This window comes from Monomorium pharaonis, chromosome 10, assembly GCF_013373865.1.
Source record: "Monomorium pharaonis isolate MP-MQ-018 chromosome 10, ASM1337386v2, whole genome shotgun sequence".
Lineage (NCBI taxonomy): Eukaryota > Metazoa > Arthropoda > Insecta > Hymenoptera > Formicidae > Monomorium > Monomorium pharaonis.
In genome coordinates, this window is record NC_050476.1 from 18202928 (window position 1) to 18225668 (window position 22741).

General features: G+C 33.7%; 2 protein-coding genes and 1 long non-coding RNA gene across 3 annotated transcripts; 2 read left to right on the forward strand and 1 right to left on the reverse strand.

Moving 5' to 3' along the window:
* Nucleotides 1-14: 14 nt before the first annotated feature.
* On the reverse strand, nucleotides 15-9009 carry LOC118647798. The gene is made up of 10 exons (XM_036293340.1): nucleotides 8982-9009; nucleotides 4570-4667; nucleotides 4437-4456; nucleotides 4020-4094; nucleotides 3261-3902; nucleotides 3142-3192; nucleotides 2649-2696; nucleotides 2018-2156; nucleotides 1140-1299; nucleotides 15-376 (listed from the first exon to the last, which is right to left on the reverse strand). The coding sequence occupies exons 3-10, from the start codon at nucleotides 4445-4447 to the stop codon at nucleotides 147-149; spliced, it is 1356 nt and encodes a 451-aa protein (XP_036149233.1). The 5' UTR covers nucleotides 4448-4456; nucleotides 4570-4667; nucleotides 8982-9009; the 3' UTR covers nucleotides 15-146.
* A 2188-nt stretch (nucleotides 9010-11197) lies between these two features.
* LOC118647779 lies at nucleotides 11198-11801 on the forward strand. Its single transcript, XR_004964919.1, has 2 exons — nucleotides 11198-11393; nucleotides 11697-11801. It is a non-coding gene; the product is annotated as an uncharacterized LOC118647779 (long non-coding RNA).
* Nucleotides 11802-15694: 3893 nt separating this feature from the next.
* LOC105834271 (ADP-ribosylation factor-like protein 5B) lies at nucleotides 15695-22729 on the forward strand. Its single transcript, XM_012676629.3, has 3 exons — nucleotides 15695-16105; nucleotides 17588-18032; nucleotides 20164-22729. The coding sequence occupies exons 1-3, from the start codon at nucleotides 16060-16062 to the stop codon at nucleotides 20210-20212; spliced, it is 540 nt and encodes a 179-aa protein (XP_012532083.1). The 5' UTR covers nucleotides 15695-16059; the 3' UTR covers nucleotides 20213-22729.
* The last annotated feature ends 12 nt before the right edge of the window (nucleotides 22730-22741 follow it).

Sequence of the window (22741 nt, forward strand, 5' to 3'; positions counted from 1 at the left end):
AAAATAAGATTTTTATAATCAATGTCATTATAAACTTTTAAAAAATAAAACGATTTTTATAATCAATCTCACTCATTATAAACTTTTAAAAAAATAAAATAAGATTTTTATAATCAGTCTCATTTATAACAACTGACATCATCCGCTTAATTGTCGCTTTCGCTTTCTTGTAGTTCCTCCTCGCGTTCGCGTCGATCGTCGTTTAAATTGACGTCGGCTGCTTGGCGATTTCGAGCACGTATGCCAGGATTCCGAACAGCCGCCTCTCTAACGACTACGTTCCGAGTACGTTGCTTTCCAAAGCGTACACCTTCAGATACTTCTTTAAAAAAATAATCGCGGTTAGGAGGTGGTTGAAAATTCACAGCGATGGCATCTGAAATAAAAAACAAACATGCTTAAATTTCTCACGTAGAGAAAGCTTTAAATATGTCAAATTTATTACAATTTTTTAATTATCTATGTTATTCGGAAATTAACAATATTTGATTTATGACAATTTTTATTAACCTTTACACGGCAAAGGTTTAAATTAGTTTAAATTAGCTATGAGTGTCAATTTTTGGGAAGAAACAAATTTTACCAACGGAGTCAGAAATTTGTATTCCCAGTTTTTTTAAGATTGTTGAATCCGAATTTGAAATTGAAATTACAAAATACAAAATGGCGAATCTATTATGGCTGATTAAATTAAGAAATATTTAATTAATTTTTTTTCAATAGTATTTACGTTGACAAGTTTTTTCAGAGCTAAAATTTATTTTTCGTAATTCAATGTTATATTGGATCCACCATTTTTAATTTTGCCATGTCGACTTCAAATTTATATTCAGCGACCTTAAAATTCTAAGGTATAATTGATAGTAAATACTGTACCATGAACCTATTTTTCACATTATAGAGAATTAATCTGTCTTTAAATATTTTATATAAACATTAGAATTAATTTCTATACTAAATTTTTTTATACTATAATACATGCGTATATTCTAAAAAATGAGACCTATTTTGAATATATTCACAGACAGGAATTTGACATTATTTTTTAATATTCGTCAGGTTCCAGATTTTAAAAGCTATAATGCTGTATAAACAAACAATTAATAATCAAATTTGTCTCACCGAAATTATTAACTCACCATAAATGGCTTTGATAATTTTTGTATCGAATAATGGACGATTTCCCCGTTCTCCCCAGGCCGAATAGTGTCCAATTGTGACGTCTGATATTGACTCCTTCATGCAAAAGATGACGGCTTCGTGGACATTTCTTTCCCCAAGAAATGCCAAATAATCGACCTGTATTCGACATTAATTGAATACATTATGTTATTGCATTTTTTATATTATTTTATATTAGCTTAATTCCAGCAGACGAGAATTGATTAAAATTAATAGGTTTTTTAGATCAATGTCAATGTGTCTAAATTCGCTTATATTGTCCCTAAAAATAGAGTAAAATTAATTAATATTTTACTAAATGCAAAACTGAATCCTATTCTATTAACGTCTATGCATTAATGAGACTTAATAGTGTCCATGTAAAAAATGCTAATACCGATAAAAAATGCTATAAATGTAATTTTTTTAAACCTTAAGGCTTCTAAGTACTCGTCACGGACATATTGAAAACGTGACGTCATAAGCGAGAAATAACATGGTAGACACGTTGATGTTTTTTGCATATCATTTGTAAATAAAAGAAATTTGGATGAAACAAAATAATAAGATAGCTTTAAAGCACTTGTAAAAATTAGCTTTAACTATCCTTTCCCCCTCTGACAATTAATAAATAGTCGTAAGAGGCACGTAAAGTGAAGCCTATAACCTACAAAAATGGTAATAAAAAGCCTATAATAAAATATAAATTGTAATATAACACACGTGTTATATTACAATTATATTGTTGAGTAAAAAGTTACAACTAATAGGCATGTTACACATAACTTGGTGTTTGCTGGGAATCCATTTTTGTTTTCCATGCATTTTTCATTTCTTATGTATCTGTAATACTCACAGCAGCTTCGTATTCTTCGTCGTTAATATTTTTGAATGCTATCACTTCTTCCACAGACGACAGAGGGAACGACGTAGGTTTTGTAGGTATTACATTTATTCGCTTTCGTAACAATTTATCCAATTTCTTGTTGATCATTCTGAAAATGAAATATTGTACTTTATACGATCTTGTGTGACCAGTTATAATTACTGAGAGGGGCCATCTTACTTTGCCCAAGTTGAAATAAGAATTACCAGTGAATTAAACATATTTCAAAATGGAATTGTGCTAAATATTAACTCTCACCGTGCACTAAGATTCGAGTAATCGGTTCCACAAAAGCTGTAACTGTAACGTTTAAACCTCATTACTCGAAAAGTATTTGAAAAAGGTACTCGAGAGTTAACATTTAGTCCAATTCCATTTTAAAATATATCCAATCCACTGGTAATAATCGCTTCTTATTTTAACTTGGATAAAGTAAGATGATCCTTTAGAGCTCTTTTTGAAAAAGTTTCTGCATTTATCACATTTCTACGCATACATACATGTTTCATATTTACGAATATATCACGTATAATGTAAAAATGCAGTGAGGAGAATTGAGCCGCTCAAAAGAAAAAATTTTGTAAGAAAGACATTTACTTACTGCAAATCATCTTTGGTTAGTAGCTTTTCGGTTACCTCCAGTAAAGTTCTAAAAATACCAAATTATGAAGTTACTATATACTAACAGAAAATGAAAATTTTTAAACATGACACCACTGCGGAGTCCAACAGTTTGGAAAATTAAACTTTACTGATAGATGTTATATTAAATAATCGTCATACAAAAAATTATGATTTTCATTATTTTCTGCAAATTTCATTAATTTTTTTATTATAAACGTTACTTCTAAAATCTGAAAATCTGTAACAATTTTAAATTCCACACAGTACCAAATATCAAATCTGCAATATTCTAGCGATGATATCAAAGACATTCTAACAATGTCAGCAGATCAACGCCTTATGTCCGATATTTTGCAATGTTCTGGCGACATTCTGATGTTATTTGGTGCTATGCAAATTATATATAAAAGTAATCTGATATTACATAAAATGAATGCAATTACAATTATACAAAAGACGATTCGACTTACTTATTGTACTCCTCCTTTGTGACGAGTTTGTCGATTTTCTCTCGCAGTATCCTGATACAATAATTTTCAATAATGAAATTATTCTTAAGGCATCAACAAGCATCTTTTCTAACACGTACCGTATTTCGTCGTTTTGCATGGTATGGGTAGAGTTATTGTTGTATTGAGGAATGTCTTTCAGCATTGATTGACGAGTATTTTCAGGTCCTTCCCGCAGATCCATATATTGGTCCTGAAAATCGACGGTTGTTGCAGGAGAGCGAGACATTGTGATGCACGTTGCCGATGATGCTTCGTATTGACGTTGCTCAGTAAACCTGTTTCCGCAAAGCATTGCGTTGTCGTATCGTGGCTGCGCAAAGTTTTCGAAAGGCTGGTAACAGTTCGACTTGGAGACGTTAATGTTACAAGCGCTTCCGCATATGGAGGGGTCTGCAGATCCTATTGAGTACGCCAATGGCAGTCGCGGCAATAGCGGCATATACGTTTTTTCCATGACGTTTTTGGGTGTGACGGGACCTGTAGTATCCGCTACGACTGGTTCCAGTGGCGTCAATCCGAATACTTGACTAGCACTCGGATGATTCGGAGTGACATTTTCGGCACTTAGGTTTCTCCGTAAGTTATCAATATGTTCGTCAATGTCTTTCTCGTTTTCCTTATTGCCAGCAGTAGTAGTCTTCTTCCTATAAGTCTCTGGTTCAGATGATGTTGTAACGTTTTTTTTCGGTTTTTGGGTGATACGTGTTGGATGACCTTCCCTGCAATTTGAATCATTACTATAATTAAATAATTTTTGAAATATCTCATAGTTTCGAACCTTTTTGGCACCAATATATATATGTATAAGTTTATAAGTAAATACATCGTGTGTTTACCGATTTGACTGTCCTGTACGCTTTTGGACAATATCACCTTGTCGCTTAAACGATGAAACGATTCCAGCATTCATCCTGCAACACATCACAAACATTATTTTTTTAATTAATTGCGGTGTTATTGGTTATTTAAAATGTTGAATTATAATGGCATGCAAAGATTTTATCATGCTATATTACATAACTATTTTATACTATATAAATACACATATAATTGTACAAAATTGTGTTCTTATCAGAGATCATGTAACGTGTTATCTTTATTAACAACATTCTTTATTGAAGTAACAAATATGTAAAAATTATTAACAAACGTTCTATAAAACTAACACCTCTCATAAAACATTTTACACAAAAATATCAATATCAATTTTATATTAATGTTTCTCTTTTTATTTAACTTAATAATAAACATACCTATACAGCATTAAACATTTCTGAAACATAACAGAAATATTTAATGTCGTATGGGGAGTTGTAAAACTATATTCAGTTCACATGAAATAACACATGTACTACTGCAATAAAGGATCTAACAGTACAGAATTACCGTTTCAATTGTCCCATTTGTATTGAAGTTTTGCTGATACCACGTCGTCTCGACGAGACCTTCCGGTTTCCTGAACTCATTGTTCAGCTTGATTGCACCTTGAATATGAAATGAAGAAGTTAAATACTAAAATAGTAAGGAGAAAAGATGATTCTCACGCATTTCTCACAGATTGAACTGTCTAGCAATAATGAAATTAACGTGAACAAGAAATAAAAAAAGCTGTGTATATAAACTACTTGTAAAATGTTTAAGTGTCCGTTTCATTACAGTTTTTGCTCTTAGCATAATCCGGTATCAACGACGCGGACGTGGCAGAAATCTGATCCCGTATATGTGTATAAGTGTGTAGGTGTGTGTATGTGTGTATGCGGCGTGCGTGCGTGCGTGTAAAGACGCGGACCCCACGGCTCATTACTTCCGTAGTAAGACTCCAAAATGCTCTCTATATGCATGTGTGTTTACGTGTACATGTGTGTGTGTGTGTGTGTGTGTGTGTGTGCGCGCACGCGCGCACGCGCGAGCTGAATTGTAAAACAAATTTAACAAAGATTTACCCAACCAGACCTCACCTTAATTCATTTATAACAAGGATGAAACAACGAACTTGTCTGGAACGAACTCATCTCCTTCATCAACGTTGACATCTGATTCGTTGCTACTCTGAACTCTCCAATACGGCATCAAATAACATTTTATTTTGACTTCATTCAAAGTAACTATCTTTAAATTCTCAGATAATGCGGAACACACGACAATTTCTAATGCGGATGATGGAATAGCAACATCATACAAGTCTTCGACGATTTGAAACTTGTTCAATACCAAATAATAGATGTCATCGATATTAACAATATTGCGTACGACACATATTGAACGATTATTTAAAATGATGCATCTATCGCCTAAAGAATCAACGTGAATAAAGAATTTCTCAGTCCGTAGTTTCTTATACTAAACACAGCGTAAGGATAATTGTGAAGGTAAAGGGCCGTCACAGTGCCTTTGGAAGACTTTAATTACATTGGTAACAATTGAAGATTTAAGTTCCTCCCTTTTCTCTCTTTCAGCTAGTCTGAGGGCAAACTGTTGCAAAGGACTATGGGGCTTCCTATAAATTGCTCTAAAAAACTTCATATTGTTTTCATAAGGAAATGCCGAAAAAGTGTCGAGTGGATCTAGACGTTCAGCATCTTGTGCTAAGTGCAGCAATGCATGCACATTGTACGTTAGAAAAGTTAGCTTATAAAAGCGTGGACAAATTTCGACAAACTTCTCTAATGCAAGCTTTGCAAAGTTTCTCAAAGTTGGTGAGAGTGGAGAGGAACATAGTGCACGAATAGCCGCGTGAAAAAGCAAGAAGTGCTTGTAACCTTGCTCGTCCATAATACCTCGCAAAACTACGGGTCCAGTATACAAAGTGAACTGACGACCTTCCGTTGCTTTATAATCTTTGTAATCAGACAATGGTCTCGGCTTTCTTGAAAATTCTCGCGGGCAATACTGCGCAATACATTCAAGTCTTTTTGAAATTTGATCTTGATTTCGACCAGACAATTTCATTTTTTTTCCATGTTTGCCAGTAACCCAAGACATCAACAATTTTTTGGCGACACCGATGCAAATTAAATGCATATACTCAACGGGTACCTGTGACACTAATCCAATGGGTAAACGAGATAGGGGGCTTGATCCCTTATGATGCTCATCATCGACAAGTCGTGCATATTCGTCGTTGGTCCGAATGCAATGTTTTATGCCAGTGAAGACCATGTGGCCATCGCAAGAGATACCAACTACTTTGCATTTTGAACACGGATGACTGGAAGTATGACCGAAACAATTTAACAGCCACGAGCGTGCAGGCGCGTCTGCAATGAAGGCCCTCAATGTAACAGGGATTTTTTTTTAATGAAAATGATACCACCTGTCTCAATGATTTCAAGAACGTCTTCAATAAAGTCATTAAGGAAATCGTCGATATTTGCAGGTTTTTTTGATCCTTTGTAGATCCCTACAATTTCAGGTTTGCTGCGTGAAATGTTTGCAACCAAACATTGAATAGGCCAAATTTGCACACTGCCAGATTTATTTAATCTAGCACCATCAGTACTCCAATCGATGTGAAGTATATCTGGTAATAAATGTGATGGAGTTTTCAATAAAATGCGAGTAAGGGCCTTTTTAAGCCCAACATGAAAATATTCCCCGGGATAAATATTGCGCACTTGAGGACTAACTCGAGGAGTATTCAAAAGCGTTCGCATATCTTGTGGAAGATAAGCGAGTTGCGGAAGGGTATGCAGTACTTTTAAAATAATGTTCCCTTGTATATGCGTGAGATTTCCCTTTACAAAAGCCGATGCTAGAGATTCTTGAAACGCCTGAGTAGGTTCCATCACCTCCTCGTTATTGCAATTTACAAGAGCGGAATTGGTGTTGTCAGAATGGATTGAACCAACACTATCAACATCAACAGAAACCAAAGTAGATGGTCCAGAGCAAAGTTCATTAATAACAGACATTGCCGAATCAGGCCAACTTTTAGAGTTAGGAGACAACACTCTGTCATTAATGCAAGGATCGTGTGCAACCTCCGTTGCCTGACTTTTTGGGCGCATATCAGTACTCATTTCATTACTTTGCTGCAACTGTCGCAGTAAATTGGAGCGTTGACGTGATGTTACCTTGTACATCGGTTTCCGGCCTCTAAACTTTGACTGCGACTTTGGCCTCCTTTTGTAGGGATTCATGTCACCGTTAATGCAAAGACTTGAACTTGAGTTTAATTTTTTAAATGAGGAATAAATAAAAAGAAAAGATTGTAATAATTTTAAAAAATACGCAATATTTCTAACTGTGGAAAAGACTGACATCCGCATAAAATAGTAATAAACCCAACCTAACAAAACCGAACTATAAGTTAACAAAAAGAATAAAAATAACCAAAAGAAACCAGCTTGACCGAAATCGAAACCAAAGGAACAAAACCAAGTAGTACAATCTGAAATTGAAAAAGTATATAAATGCATTGCGTGATCGTGGACCTAGCCCGAGTTTCAGATTTGTGGGCAAATAAAACATAAAGTTGTATTTAAAACAATTATATGAAATAAAAAGAAATGAATAAATTCTACAATTATATCAATTGTGCTTAATATGTGTTTAATATATTTATAATCGCATACTAATAATGTAACTATGCAAGCACCAAGTGTATGAATATATTAGACACTAATAGATCGATTGTCACGATTGATTCAAAGCAATACTTAGTTCACATTATTTAAAAATCTACTTCTGAGATATGTTGGTGTACTAATTTTTTAAACAAACATTTACGATATATATAATATATCTTAATATAGCATATAATATTTCAAAACATGTCAATACAAAATTAAAAACCTGTTATTAATTTTCTATCAACACCATTGAAACATTTTACATCCTAAATTATAAATATATATGTCTTAATGTTTCTTTAAGAAATTAATACACTACCGCTTTGACAAATGCCATGTTTTTAAGATAAACTGCGACCAGTTTATCTGGTCGCAGTTTGTCACATGTTGATAGAAAATTAGTAAACTAAGCATTGCTTTGAACCAAATATGTATGGAATTATTGGCCTAGTTTACACCGAGCACTTGGTACGCGTATCAAATAGTAAATAACTAGTGAATGTTTAATCATTGGCTGATCAGCTTAAATTCACTACTTGATACGCGTACCAAGTGCTCGGTGTAAACTAGAGCATTATTTTTCAAATATATATGTACATAAACTTTGAATGACTTCTTAGTACTAATCTATCATATGTAATAAAATATCATTGAATTAAGTGTACATATATTAAGCAAAATCTTATATGGTGGACAATCAATAAATGTTTAGAAACTGTTGATAGGAAATCTCCACTTCTGAGGTATGTGTATGAGGTATGTGAGTATGTCAGTGTACTGATTTGTTAAACAAACATTTACGACATATATAATATAACATTTCATACAGCTGTCAACATGAAATGGAAAACTTGTTAATTATTTTTCTAACAGCATTTGCTGTTTTCTATTTATGTTAAAGTGAGACTAAGTCACTCAGTGATGTAAATATTTTATACTCAGATAGTGACATCATTACTCAGTGATTTAAAAAACCGTGCAAGTGATTATGCTTATTAATTTTAATGACAAAATTATCGCAATACATAACCTTATTTTTAAAGTGCGAGACTCAGTAAAGTATACGGTCTTGAAATTGCTCAGATTGTAGGAAAAAAACTCAGTTGAATCTCACTTGTGAGAATGCAAAAAGAATGTGCATTCAATTGAGTTATAACGTCACAAGTGAGAACTTATCTGAGGTTTGATGTAAATGGAAAACAGTAATTAAAACTTTCGGTACATTACCGCTTCGACAAACCTTATATTTGTAATACGAAGGAGGATCCTCGTCTCAGAACACAAAATCGTCTTTTATTTTTTATTATAATGACTTCTTCGCCAAAGAGTGTTATTGTTGATGTTTTTCGCTTATCTTTTCGCAGACGCTTTGTTCAAGATGGAAGGATTAAGGTGCAGTTACATGCAAGCGTCGAGGGTCGAGCGTCAAGAAGCTGCGCAGAAGATTATTGCGCAGCTTCTTGACGCTGCAGTCACAGGCGCCTTTTAAACATATATTTTTACAAAAAATGTTTAACGACTATGCTTAAGACAGTACTTAACATGATCTTAAATATAAGATTTGACTATGAATACCGGCTTAACAATATCAAACCAACCGGCGTGTAATTTTATTTGTTTTTCTTTACCGCCAATAAAACTTTAAATTTTTTAGCACTAAGGAAAATGAGCCATGCTTGCCGACAAATTGTCGCCCATGAAGAATAATCTTATGATGTCAACAAATTGTCGACATCAAGATGTAGTTTAGGAAATTCATCAATATACAATAAATATTCTGTTTCTTGTGTACAACGTTTGATAACATAAGCGTCGTCATTTTGCCGTCACATTGCCGTATATGATACTAGATACGAAATGCGAGCTCATAGCATACCGGCAATTTGCTGTCAAAATGAAGAGTTTATTATTCCTCAATGCATGCTCTCACAATTTCATAAACTCATGAAGATTATTTGCCTTCCTGATGCTAACTCTGTTCCATGTTAAATTACGATGAGAGCAAATTGTGGGCAAGTTCACAACAATACATACAATGCATTAGTTTGCCCGATATGTTCAATCTCGCGTGGCTATCTGGGAAGTAAGAAGTAAAAGTGAGGTAATTTCCTTCTGCGCTGTGATGGACCGAGCGTTAAGAAAAGTAGGAGAAGTAAAACGAAATAAAAATAATTTATTTTTATACTTACGCCCTTATGCCAACTTTCTTACACTGGATTAATCTTTTTAATAAACCCGGTTTCATCAACGCGAGTTAATCTAATCGGTCGATTATTTTGGGTTATTCCATTGGAATTGACCAATCGCATTTGTTAATTTTATTTAAGACAAATACGATTGGTCAATTCCAATGGAATAATCTAAAATAATCGACCAATTAGATTAACTCACGTTGGCGAAACCGGCTCATAGGCCGGTATTTATAGTCGGATCTTATATTTAAGATCATCTTAAGTACTGTCTTAAGATGCCATCAGCCAATCACAGAGCCGTATTAGCATCTTAAGACATTGCTTGAGACGATCTTGAAATAAAATTTGACTATGAATACCGGCCATAGTCTTATGCGAGTGAGTCCCAGATGCGCACAGTAACAAACGGACACCACCAATCAAATTCTATAAATTCATCCTAACCCTAACCAACCCAGCAATCTGATTGGTGGTGTCCGTTTGTTACTGTGCGCATCTGGGACACTCCCTCTTATGCGGGGACTACAATGGCAGCAGGAGTAATGAAGTAGAAGTAAGAAGTAAGAAATATGAAATGAGATTTGCCCATTTCGTTTACTCCCGGTTTTTAATTGGTCAATTGTTACTCTTACTCCTTATTCCATTACTTCTGCTGCCATTGTAAACCCCGCATTATCCCAGACAGCATCTAAGACTAAAAGATGACGAAAAATTAATTGACATTTTTAAGTTATCTTTTCGTCAAAGCCAAAAGACGTCAGTAAGGCCCGGTTCCACAACTCATGGTTAAATTAACTGGCCGATTATTCTATTAAAATTGACCAATCGTATTTGACGTTAAGCAAAATTAACAAATACGATTGGTCAATTCCAATGGAATAATCGGCCAGTTAATTTAACCGTGAGTTGTGGAACCGGGCCTAAGGCTGGTATTCATAAGTCAAATCTTATTTCAAGATCGTCTCAAGCAATATCTTAAGATGCTAATACAGCTCTGTGATTGGCTGATGGCATCTTAAGACAGTACTTAAGATGATCTTAAATATAAGATCCGACTATGAATACTGGCCTAAGACATCTTTTCGGCAAGTCGAAAAAGACAACATAAAACTCGATATTTTTTTGTCATCTATTTTTTGTTTTTTACGTTTTCGGCAAAGTAAAAAAAATTAAATAATAAAAATATATTTTTGACAAATCTAAAATAGTTATTATTTTATATTATTATTTTAAATTTATATTTAACAATAAAATTATTTTAAAAATTACAAAAATATTCTTCCATAATGCATGTGCCTTTGACTCAAAAATATACTTGTACTGTGGGTGCATTGGGGTGCATCCAGTAGCACAACCGCTCGATTACACGACATTAGTCCGAAAACTAGATGGGGAAAATGTTGGTACCAACAAAATTCTCTAGACATTTCAATTTCAATTTTTACAGGTTAGTAACATTGTTTAAGTAGTAAATCCGCGAGTATTTGGAGGCGTTTTGACATATGCGCGCGCCAAAATAATAAATATTGAGTTAAATTGTAACATGTAATTGAAATTAATGTTAAAAAATTACAACTGAATATTAAGTACATAGAGATGAACAAGAAAAAAATGTTTTATATATTTATATGTAAGAGAAAAAATTTTAATATAATATATTAATATATTAAACTATACTAAATTATATTTTTATTATATTAAATTAATTAGTAATATAATCATTTTTAATTTCTTTGATGTGCCTTGACAGACAAGATTTATGATTGAAATCTGGTTTTCCATATTAAAATCATAGTCAGCCGAGAAACAAAATCTGTGCAAAATAAAATAGAAACATAAAGAAGGAAGAGGGAAAGAAATAAATGGAGAATAAAAATATATATCAGATAAATAGTTAATATCTTTATAAAAAATTATGTATTCTATATGTGCTTTTTGTAGATGAACCGATTCTTTTCTTGAATTAATTTTTTGTTTCAGCTTCTTAGCCAATCGTAGAATGTTGACAGCTGGACCACCAGAGAACAATTTCTTGCCAAATAAAGCTGTCAAATTCTAAGCCTGCTACTTCCTCGAGTATGTCAAAATTGTGAGCAAAAAAGTTGAAATTATATTGTAATATCAATTGATTTATTAACGGTGCAGTAACAGATTGATACAACAAACTGAGAGCAGGTTTGTCGAAATTGTTTGTTCTACAAAGCATATGTGCTGGGAGCGCCCCGATTGACCACGTCCCAATTGACCATCGCTTTTCTAATTGGCGGTCCAACGGAAAAACTCTAAGCATTCATTGCTGCAAATGGTTGTGGCCAATTGCAACGTGGTCAATCGGGGCGCTCCCGTACATTCGATATAAACGCGCCCGTACTAAGGCTTTGGTGCGTACCAAACTTAATACGCGTATTAAGGTTTTGACGATGTAAACTAAGCCATTGTTTGAGTAGTAAATCCACGAGTGTTCGGAGACATATGCGCGGAGACATATGAGTGTTTTGACATATGCGCGCGCCAAAATAATAAATATTAAGTTAAATTGTAACATGTAATTGAAATTGGGAGCGCCCCGATTGACCACGTTGCAATTAGCCACAACCATTTGCAGCAATGAATGCTTAGAGTTTTTCCGTTGGACCGCCAATTAGAAAAGCGGTGATCAATTGGGACGTGGTCAATCGGGGCGCTCCCTACGTACCAAGTGATACAAATGTCGATGTAAACGCATAAAACGCATTTTAGAGAGAATTTAGCAATTGAGCATAACCTCAGTGCTAAAATCTAAAAACCGGTGTGAAAATGTCTTAGTAGGAGACATCAACATGAATTAAATTTGTATTATATTTTTCACAGTACATGCTTAGTACATTCGGGAGCGCCCCGATTGACCACGTCCCAATTGACCACCGCTTTTTTAATTGGCGGTCCAACGGAAAAACTCTAAGCATTCATTGCTGCAAATGGTTGTGGCCAATTGCAACGTGGTCAATCGGGGCGCTCCCGGTACGTATATACATGGAGGAGGAGTGCCAGCACTGAAAGTGTGTCCAAGATCTGTGCGAGAGAGAAAGGTATATCATGATACCTGCTCTCTCTGCGCATGCGTCAAACGCTATATGTACAATGGCTGGCATTGTATGTTTTACACACACATACAATCCATAAATAAGTACAAAAGTGCACAAGAAGTGCACAAGAAGTGTTGAAACTGCGGTGCAGATAATGATATTAACGCATGCGCAGAGAAAGCGAGTATCATGATATACCTTTCTCTCTCGCACAGATCTTGGACACACTTTGGGTGCGTTCCGTTTCACGCATGATACGCATGATGCATCGTTCATCCTTGTCGTTTGTCAAACGTTAAACAAGGATGAACAATGCATTATGCGCCTCATGCGTTGAAACAAAACGCAGCCTTTCTTTCGGTCTACATGAAACCATAGGGTAAGGAGCCAAAATCCATAAAAAACTAGGGGAGAATGTTGGCAATGATGGAAAATCTCTAGAATCCATAAATTTATTTCTGAAGTTGACAACACTGTGGTGCTTTCGGGAGTAGCATGGGATGCGTGTAGTACAGAACCGTGATTGTGACAGATGGTGTATGAAAGACCAAAATAACCTCGCGGAGATGACAGGTCAGCAAGACGCAGGTTAGTGCTAAATATTAAACTTTAATGAGATTATTAATTTAGGATCTTTACAATATGAGTTACTGTAAACTGTCTTTGCTGTTTAATTGTGACTGCATTTACTATGTAAATATTATCTTTCTTATAAAATTATGTGATATTTACTACATGTTTACTTTAATAATTAAATAAATAAATAAATAAAACCGAAGTTGTATTTATTAATTAATTTAACTAAAGTCATTTGTGTTGTAAAGATCCTAAATTAATAATCTCAGATCAGTCTTTCTATAATAGTATTAATTATATTACAATGTGAAATAATATTATTATTACCAAAATACCAAAAATAATATAGAATTATTATTATTTCTTAAGAGATATAAATGTATAAATCCTTTTTTGTAAAGATTTAATGATTGTATAGATCCATCAAAAATAAAAGATTAATTAGTAATTAATCTTTTACCTTTGATAGGTCTGTATTAATTAGTAATTAATCTTTTACTTTTGATGGGTCTGTATGATCATTAAATCTTTACAAAAAAGTATTTATACATTTGTATCCTTTAAGAAATAATAATCATCTCATATTATTCTTGATATTTTGGTGATAATAATATTATTTCACATTGTAATATCGACTATTACAGGAAAACTGATCTGAGATTATTAATTTGTGATCTTTACGATACAAGTTACTGTAAACTGACGTTGCTGTTTAACTCTGGCTACATTTATTATCTAAAGATTATATTTTTCATAAAATTATGTGATTTTACTGCGTGTTTACTTTAATAATTCAATTAATAAATACAACTGGAGTTAAACAGCAAAGTCAGTTTACAGTAACTTGTATCGTAAAGATCACAAATTAATAATCTCAGATCAGTCTTTTTGTAATAGTATCGATATTACAATAGGGAATAATTATTATTACCAAAATACCAAGAATATGGGTTGATTATTATTTCTTAAAAGATATAAATGTATAAATACTTTTTTGTAAAGATTTAATGATCATACAGACCCATCAAAAGTAAAAGATTAATTACTAATTAATACAGACCTATCAAAGGTAAAAGATTAATTACTAATTAATCTTTTATTTTTGATGGATCTATACAATCATTAAATCTTTACAACAAAGGATTTATACGTTTATATCTCTTAAGAAATAATAATAATTCTATATTATTTTTGGTATTTTGGTAATAATAATATTATTTCACATTGTAATATAATCAATACTATTATAGAAAGACTGATCTGAGATTATTAATTTAGGATCTTTACAACACAAATGACTTTAGTTAAATTAATTAATAAATACAACTTCGGTTTTATTTATTTATTTATTTATTTATTAAAGTAAACATGTAGTAAATATCACATAATTTTATAAGAAAGATAATATTTACATAGTAAATGCAGTCACAATTAAACAGCAAAGACAGTTTACAGTAACTCGTATTGTAAAGATCCTAAATTAATAATCTCATTAAAGTTTAATATTTAGCACTAACCTGCGTCTTGCTGACCTGTCATCTCCGCGAGGTTATTTTGGTCTTTCATACACCATCTGTCACAATCACGGTTCTGCACTACACGCATCCCATGCTACTCCCGAAAGCACCACAGTGTTGTCAACTTCAGAAATAAATTTATGGATTCTAGTGATTTTCCATCATTGCCAACATTCTCCCCTAGTTTTTTATGGATTTTGGCTCCTTACCAACCATAGTAATTCCTCCTCCATGTATATTATCAGAGAGGAACCTGAGAGCGGACACCGCGGCCTTTTTCGTGCGACCGATATTTGACTAGCATCAGCGCCAAACGTGGATGTAAAGTCTGTTTTACATTAATCGCAAGCAGCTAGTTGCGACTTGACATCCAATAGGCGCTTAGTTTCTAGTTAAAGCTCGACATTTATTGGGTGTTGCAAATTGCAACTGGCGACTGCAATTAATGTAGAACGGGCTTTACATCCACGTTTGGCGCTGATGCTAGTCAAATATTGGTCGCACGAAAAAAGCCGCGGTGGCCGCTCTCAGGTTCTCTCTGATATTATACTCAAAGACTGTGACGCAGCGGTGGCGCCTCGCTCGGGGTGTGTGGACACTGCTCGGTCGGAGGCGCAACATGTCGCATTTCGTTCGATCGAGCTAGACGGAGGTTCGTGTCTGCGCCCCACGCCGATTTTTCGCTCGTTCTCTGCGCGCCGTATTCCCAAACCGTTGCCGCAATCGCGTCCGCGGCGTTGTGACTTTCCCCGTCGACGTCTCGACGCTCCGAGATTATGACGTCAAACCGTCGGCCGACGCGGCCGCGCGTGAACGACGTTCCGTCGTCGCGGAAGCGAACATAACCCCTCCGAGAGACAATGAACCACCTCGTTCGTGGAACTTTCTTCTAAAACCGCGAGGGGAAAAGGCGAGCTTCTGGCGTCGAACGAGATACATTCGGTTAGCCGTCGACATGGGACTGCTGTTCGCGAAGCTGTGGAGCTTCTTCGGCAATGAAGGTAAATAATCGACGTGCTCAGCCCAAACTATGATTCACTCATCCCGTCCCTCCTCTCCCTTTGTACGCGACCACTGTATTGTGAAAGTTGTTTTGCGATAACACGTGCGAGGGAGTCTCCGTCCGATCGTTGATTGATCGTTGTCCGTTGATCTGCCAGCCTAGTCGAGAGGGTGGTCGATCAGTCTGACAATTAATCGTTTACGTCACGCGATCCGGAAGAACGGGAAGCAAAACCTCACGGAACTAAAAAAAAAAACACACGAGACTCGTCCGCAAAATTTAACGTGTTACTTTAAGCGTAATCTTCTCGTGAAGCGTCGATTTCGAAAGTCTGACGTAGAGCCACATGACGCGGTGAATCGGGCGACGCGCTCGCCGAAAAATCTGTGCAAACATGTGTTACACTGGCCTACTTTCTCTAGGTCTGCTAACATATGCTGCCAAATCGCGTTCTCTTGATATCGAAAATGTAGCCCCTGTCCTTGGAATTTAAATACTCAACTTGCAATTAAAGTTTGATTTATGTCCACCAAATCATATCCTGTGTATCCTTGAAGGATACAAAGTTAATTGGAATTGTTTTGCATTTCAACAAGAATTTCCTGTATAAAAATTTACATATCTTATGTTATCAAAAGTATCTCGCGTTTTGTTCCAATTTATTTATTAAACAACTGTTGGCTTTGTTGTGAATCAAAGTTATTCCAGCTCCAGTATGTTTTTATAATAAAGTTTATCTTTAATAAACACTTTTTTATGTGTTTATTAAAGACTTTTTTTCCTTATGTTATTGTGTGTTATAAAATTAAGTTGTAAGCCATATTGACTGTTTTAATTTATCAACAATATTTCTCACAACAAGTAAAGCTTTATGGTATAGATTAGTGTTAGACAAAATAAAAATAATTGTTTTATAACTTTTGGTTATTTTCAAGTTTAATGCTTATTTTGGATTAAACTTTTATTTAATTGCGTTCATACAATACATCATTTTAAAGCATGAAATTTGCTTTGCTAATTTATTGTAATGGTTTTTTTATTGTTTATTCTTGTTTTAGGCTGTTAAATTAAAAATGAAAAAAAACATTCAAATTTTTGAGCAACTGAATAATTTTTAAATGGGATGTGAAGTAGCAAAAACTGCTCGCAATATCAACTAAGAATTTGATCAGAGGTCTATAACAAACAGCTAAACATTAGTTTCAAAAAATTTTTAGGAAACGAGAGTCTTGAACATAGGAAAGATTGCAGATATTCCTTTTTCTATTTTTGATTTGACAGTCTAAAATAAACAATTATTTTAAATCAGTAGAGCGAATTTCGTGCTTTGAAATGGCATATTAACATAATCAAAAATTTATTCCAAAATATGCATTTAAAATAACAAACATAACAATTATTTTTGCCTCAAACTAATATCTCAATCATAATTAATCATAAGTAATTACTTTAATATAAAGAAAAATTTTCTTGTTTTTAGAGCACAAAATAGTCATGGTCGGTTTGGACAATGCCGGGAAGACGACAATATTGTATCAGTTTCTGATGAACGAGGTTGTCCACACGTCCCCAACCATTGGCTCTAATGTCGAGGAAGTTGTATGGAAGAATATTCATTTTATCATGTGGGACTTGGGTGGTCAGCAGAGTCTGAGAGCCGCCTGGTCCACTTACTATACCAACACCGAGTTCATCATTATGGTCATAGATAGCACTGACCGAGAGAGACTTGGCATGATCAGAGAAGAGCTCTACTCAATGCTGAATCATGAAGAACTGAGCAAGGCCAATGTTTTGGTGTACGCCAACAAGCAAGACTTGAAGGGCAGCATGACTGCTGCCGAAATTTCGAGACAGTTGGATTTAACGTCCATTAAGAAGCATCAGTGGCACATACAGAGCTGTTGCGCCCTCACAGGAGAGGGGTAAGGGAGTTAGCAATCTGCGCGATTTGTACAAATTAAAGCAGTGCAAATTATTCAAATTTAAATGGAATTTAATCGAATATTGATTCAATTTGCTTTTAAATCTCTATGATTCACATTTAAACTTCGAAAATTTTAAATCTATAAGACAATTGTATAAAATCATTCCCTGTTAAACAGGGAAGCCACAATGTGAGAAATGTTTTACTAGATCTATTCTTTATAATTAAATAGTTATTGTACTTGAAATAACAAAGATATATGAAGTTTGGTAAAAACATAAAAAAGATTTTAGGCTGGTATTTATAATTTGTATTAAAATGATTTTATATCATACAATTTTTTTTCCATATTATTTTTTATTTAAATAAAAATCTTATATTATCTATATATTAAAATTCAACCTAACAATAATAGTATTTTGGAGGGGATCGAACAAGGTAATGGGCCGAAATACATCAGTATTTTTAAGAATTTTTGGAAAGAAAATAGCGTAATATAAAACCTTATTGTTTTATTGTATATAAACTATAAGTATTGATGAACATATAATTTTTCTTTAATGATTTGAGAAGATCACAATGGCTACCTCTAAAAAAACGCTGTTGTAACGTTGACAGCAAATTGGCCGTACACTTTATTTAAAATAAAAAAAACGAAAAAATGTAGAAACTACATATGATTGGCTGTTGTAGTACGTAGAAAAATTCAACAGTTTTGAATAATAACAAAACGGCGGACTTATGAAGAAATGGTTTAAAATTTTACCAATTTTTCGCGTGAAGAAAAAAAAATTAAATCAGTTTTATCAATCAAAAACGGGTACGTGCTGCGAAAGAGAAAGATTTTCTTAGCAGAATGCAACCTTGATGAAGTCGATTGGATTATTTAATTTTCTCATTTGCTGTCAACGCCACAACAGCGTTTTTTTTTTTTGGAGATAGTCATTGTGATCTTCTATAGAATGTTCGTCAAATTATTAAAAAAAAAACCAATTTTTATATGTTCTACAATACTTATTCTAGGTCTACAATATCACCAGGAGTAATGGAGTAAGGAGTAAAAGTTATGCGGGATCTACAATGGCAGCAGGAGTAATGGAGTAGGAGTAAGAAATAAGAAATATAAAATGCGATTTGCCCATTTTGTTTACTCCCAGTTTTTAATTGGTCAATTGTTACTCTTACTCCTTACTCCATTACTCCTGCTGCCATTGTAGACCCCGCATAACAATTGACCAATTAAAAACCGGGAGTAAACGAAATGGGCAAATCTCATTTCATATTTCTTACTTCTTACTTCTACTCCATTACTCCTGCTGACATTGTAGACCTTGCATTATAGTTTATGTACAATAAAACAAACAATTTTTATATCACTGTTTGGTTTCAAAAAATTCTTAACATTGCCCTGTACAACCCCCTTAAATAATAGTCGTGTAATATTTGATGTTTAATTTGATTTAGTAAAAAAACAGTATCAAAAAATAAGATTTTATTACCAAGAAAATCAGAAAGTGTAGAAAATTTGCAGAAAATTTACCTTCGAAAATTATAGAATTTTATTGATACTCATAAAAATTATTGGAGTTTTATTTTATCTATTTTTCAACAATTTATTTCTTTTATTTTTTATTAATAATGTAAAATTGAATAACAATAAATATGCCATTCAGGTATCATTAATTTTTTAAATAAAACTTGGCGAGCATATACTTGAATGTACAACAGAAGGCAATTCATTATTCTAAAATGATGCATTATGTTTAATTATTTTTAATTCTGTACTTTTAGTCCAGCTAAATTATGTTGCAAACAGATTGTTATGTACCAAATTTAATTCGTATTATTTTATTTTAATATTTCTCAAATCTAATATTCAAAATTCAAATCCTTTTTTTTGTTTGTATAATTAAGGAACATTAAAAAATATAATAAAATTAATTTATTCAAAAACTCCAATAAAACGTTCTCCAATTTTACCCATAATTTTAAATAAAATTCTTGAAAAATCCAATTTTTTATAAAATTTAAATAAATACTCTAAAAATATTTTGATTTGCACGTCTCTATTGTGTACATATTTCTAGCATACAATGAAATAAAATAAACGACATTAAAAAATGTTTCAGGCTGTACCAGGGACTAGAATGGATCGTCGGACGTTTAAAAAAGACATGACGTACATTATGAAAGTCGTTTATAACTAACAGAATATTCAAAATGTAAAATATGTTATTAAGTTAAGTTAGCCCTGGTTAATACACTTTGACGGTTATACGGAAGTGGAAAACAGTTTGGACTGTCGCATTTTTTTAGTCATTATTTAAATTTTCTGATATAACCTTCAAAGTGGATGCGATTACCTTATTACGGCAGAGCCAACACTTGAAGGATGGTGGACGGGTAAATTCATTCTTTAGCATTAATTGCGCTGATTGCATACGTGATAAGAATGTTTGATATTACTGTTCGTGACATAATAACAAACTTCAACTCCTTTGTTATACAATCAGTAACAAAGATAAGAAAAGAATGAAGATAAGTAGAAAGCAAGTACAAAGCAAGATATTAAGCATACTAAAGGAGGAAGACAACCATTTTTTGCGTCCGTATACGAAATGTATATTCTTGATTAATTACCATAGTTAAATGGCCATTAAATATAGCGACAAATATATAGGACCACTGCACCAGTCGCTGAACAGTCGCAAATATAATAAATGACTGTTAAAAAAAAATATTCACAAAATAGTACATTGCAAATTAATACATATTTTTTATATCTAATCTTCATACAAATTTTATTAAAATATCATTTTTTACTTGAAGATGAAATTATATTAAGTTATTTTTATCTGTTTATTGACTAGTGCAGTGATCCTATTTTAATTCATTAAGAATGTTATCAATTGCCTATGCAAATTTTGTTGTACCATTTGCCATGGTAAAAGTGCGAGATTTCTCTTATCCCGTTCACCACGGTAAAATTTTGCAGTGAGACTGGCAGCAAAAATTAATGAAGGAGGCAACTCGTTATTTGTACTCGGTTGACATATAAAAAGCGCAACAAAAGTGCATCTGTGTACATAGTTTTTTATACTTCTCGTTAAAAGAGCGAACTCTGTAAAATAAAAAGGGAAAAAACATAATGCCAGATGAGAGAAGGAGAAAGTGACAGATTTTTCAATACATTTCCGTTCGTAAGGGCCGAGCAGATTCATGGCAAGGTGACCCGATCAAAGAGAATTATTCTCAAGGTGGAATATATGAACTGCTCTGTGATACGTGAATTTAATTCCGAGACAGTTGTTTGCCGAATAGATCACGTAACAGATATGCGACTTACGTGACGCGTGGAAAACAAAAGCGCAACTGAAGGATCAGATAGGCTGATAAAAGCTCTAATCGGAAGACCGACGATATTTTTAAGCGCATGCGACATACGTAATATCGTGACAGGTGAATGGGAGCTTCGAATCAAAAACTTTTCTATTGTCTCGCTGATCCATTTAATCGATCTCAATTTGTTGTTTTATTTCTCTTATGGTCTCAGTATGAGGAAGCTTGTAAGTTTAATATATATCAATATAGTTCACTGCTGTAACTTTTAATGTCCATTTCTACGAATATCGATTAATGTCGGTTTATCTATTCATCCTCTATTCATTTCTAATTAGAAAAAGACAAAATGCAATTTAAATCGAAATTAATCACCATTGGTAGAAGTTAATATAGCGATGTTATTTTCTAAGGCATAAAGTTTTAGTTGTTTAAGGAAACATATCTTCCGATTCCATTCACCCGCGGTTATCGTGTGCCGCCAGGATGGATGCAAGACGGGCGAAAATCTGACACAGAGGAAATATACCTTGTCTCCAACTCCGACAGCTGTCTCGTCTTTGCTTTATTTAAAATTGTAAATGTAACTATCTTTTATGTAGCATTAAATACTCCAGTAGATATAATGTTGATTATCATAGCTTTAAAAAAAAAGAAAGAAAATTGTCGGTGTGTGCTACAAGAGTAACGGGTACACGCGAAGATTATACCTAGACAACACGCAATGCCTAAAAGACGTTAGAAAGATATCTTAAAAATGTCTTTTAGACATGCATTGCACTGGGTACTGTACAGGCAGATTGTTAACATCGTCGCATGAAGAGATATAAAATGCCGTCTAACAATGCCAGAGTGAGATCCTAACGCTTAAATGTTAACGCTAGCTTTCTCATATTGAGAAATGCGCGGGATTCTTAAATGTGTTGATGACACAAGAGTTGTATCTCCCGTATACATTGTTTGCCGTATACATTGCTCCCCTCAAGACTCTACGCGGGAATATATTATTCGAATCTTACACGCTCGTCAAATCTATCCACGGACGCGTGTTCGTCTCTTCTATTTAACTGTAATTGTGTAAAAAAATAATTTCTGGAATATAAAGTACAAGAACGTAGGTTGTTTTAATCACATGCGAGGACACAACTCGTGTTGGTTTGCAAATTCTACACATGGCCCGAATGTATCGAAATAACGATTACGAAAATCAATCTTTTTCCAACTTATTCGGTCTTTATCTAATATAATTGTGTAACATAAGCCAGGGAGAATCCTGTATAATCGAATAATAACAAAGGCTAAACGTATGGGATGTTAAATAAATTCAATTAAAAATCAGTTTCTATCAGTAAGAAACATACGTGTCTA

Excerpts from the sequence above, each read along its gene's own strand:
- LOC118647798 (XM_036293340.1), bottom strand. Across the intron at positions 3,193-3,260 it reads ATGCAAAACGACGAAATACG|GATACTGCGAGAGAAAATCG; the intron begins GTACGTGTTAGA and ends TTATTGTATCAG. Across the intron at positions 2,157-2,648 it reads CTAACCAAAGATGATTTGCA|AATGATCAACAAGAAATTGG; the intron begins GTAAGTAAATGT and ends TTTCATTTTCAG.
- LOC105834271 (XM_012676629.3), top strand. The coding sequence starts at position 16,060 with ATGGGACTGCTGTTCGCGAAGCTGTGGAGCTTCTTCGGCAATGAAG. Across the intron at positions 16,106-17,587 it reads GAGCTTCTTCGGCAATGAAG|AGCACAAAATAGTCATGGTC; the intron begins GTAAATAATCGA and ends TCTTGTTTTTAG. Across the intron at positions 18,033-20,163 it reads TGCGCCCTCACAGGAGAGGG|GCTGTACCAGGGACTAGAAT; the intron begins GTAAGGGAGTTA and ends AAAATGTTTCAG.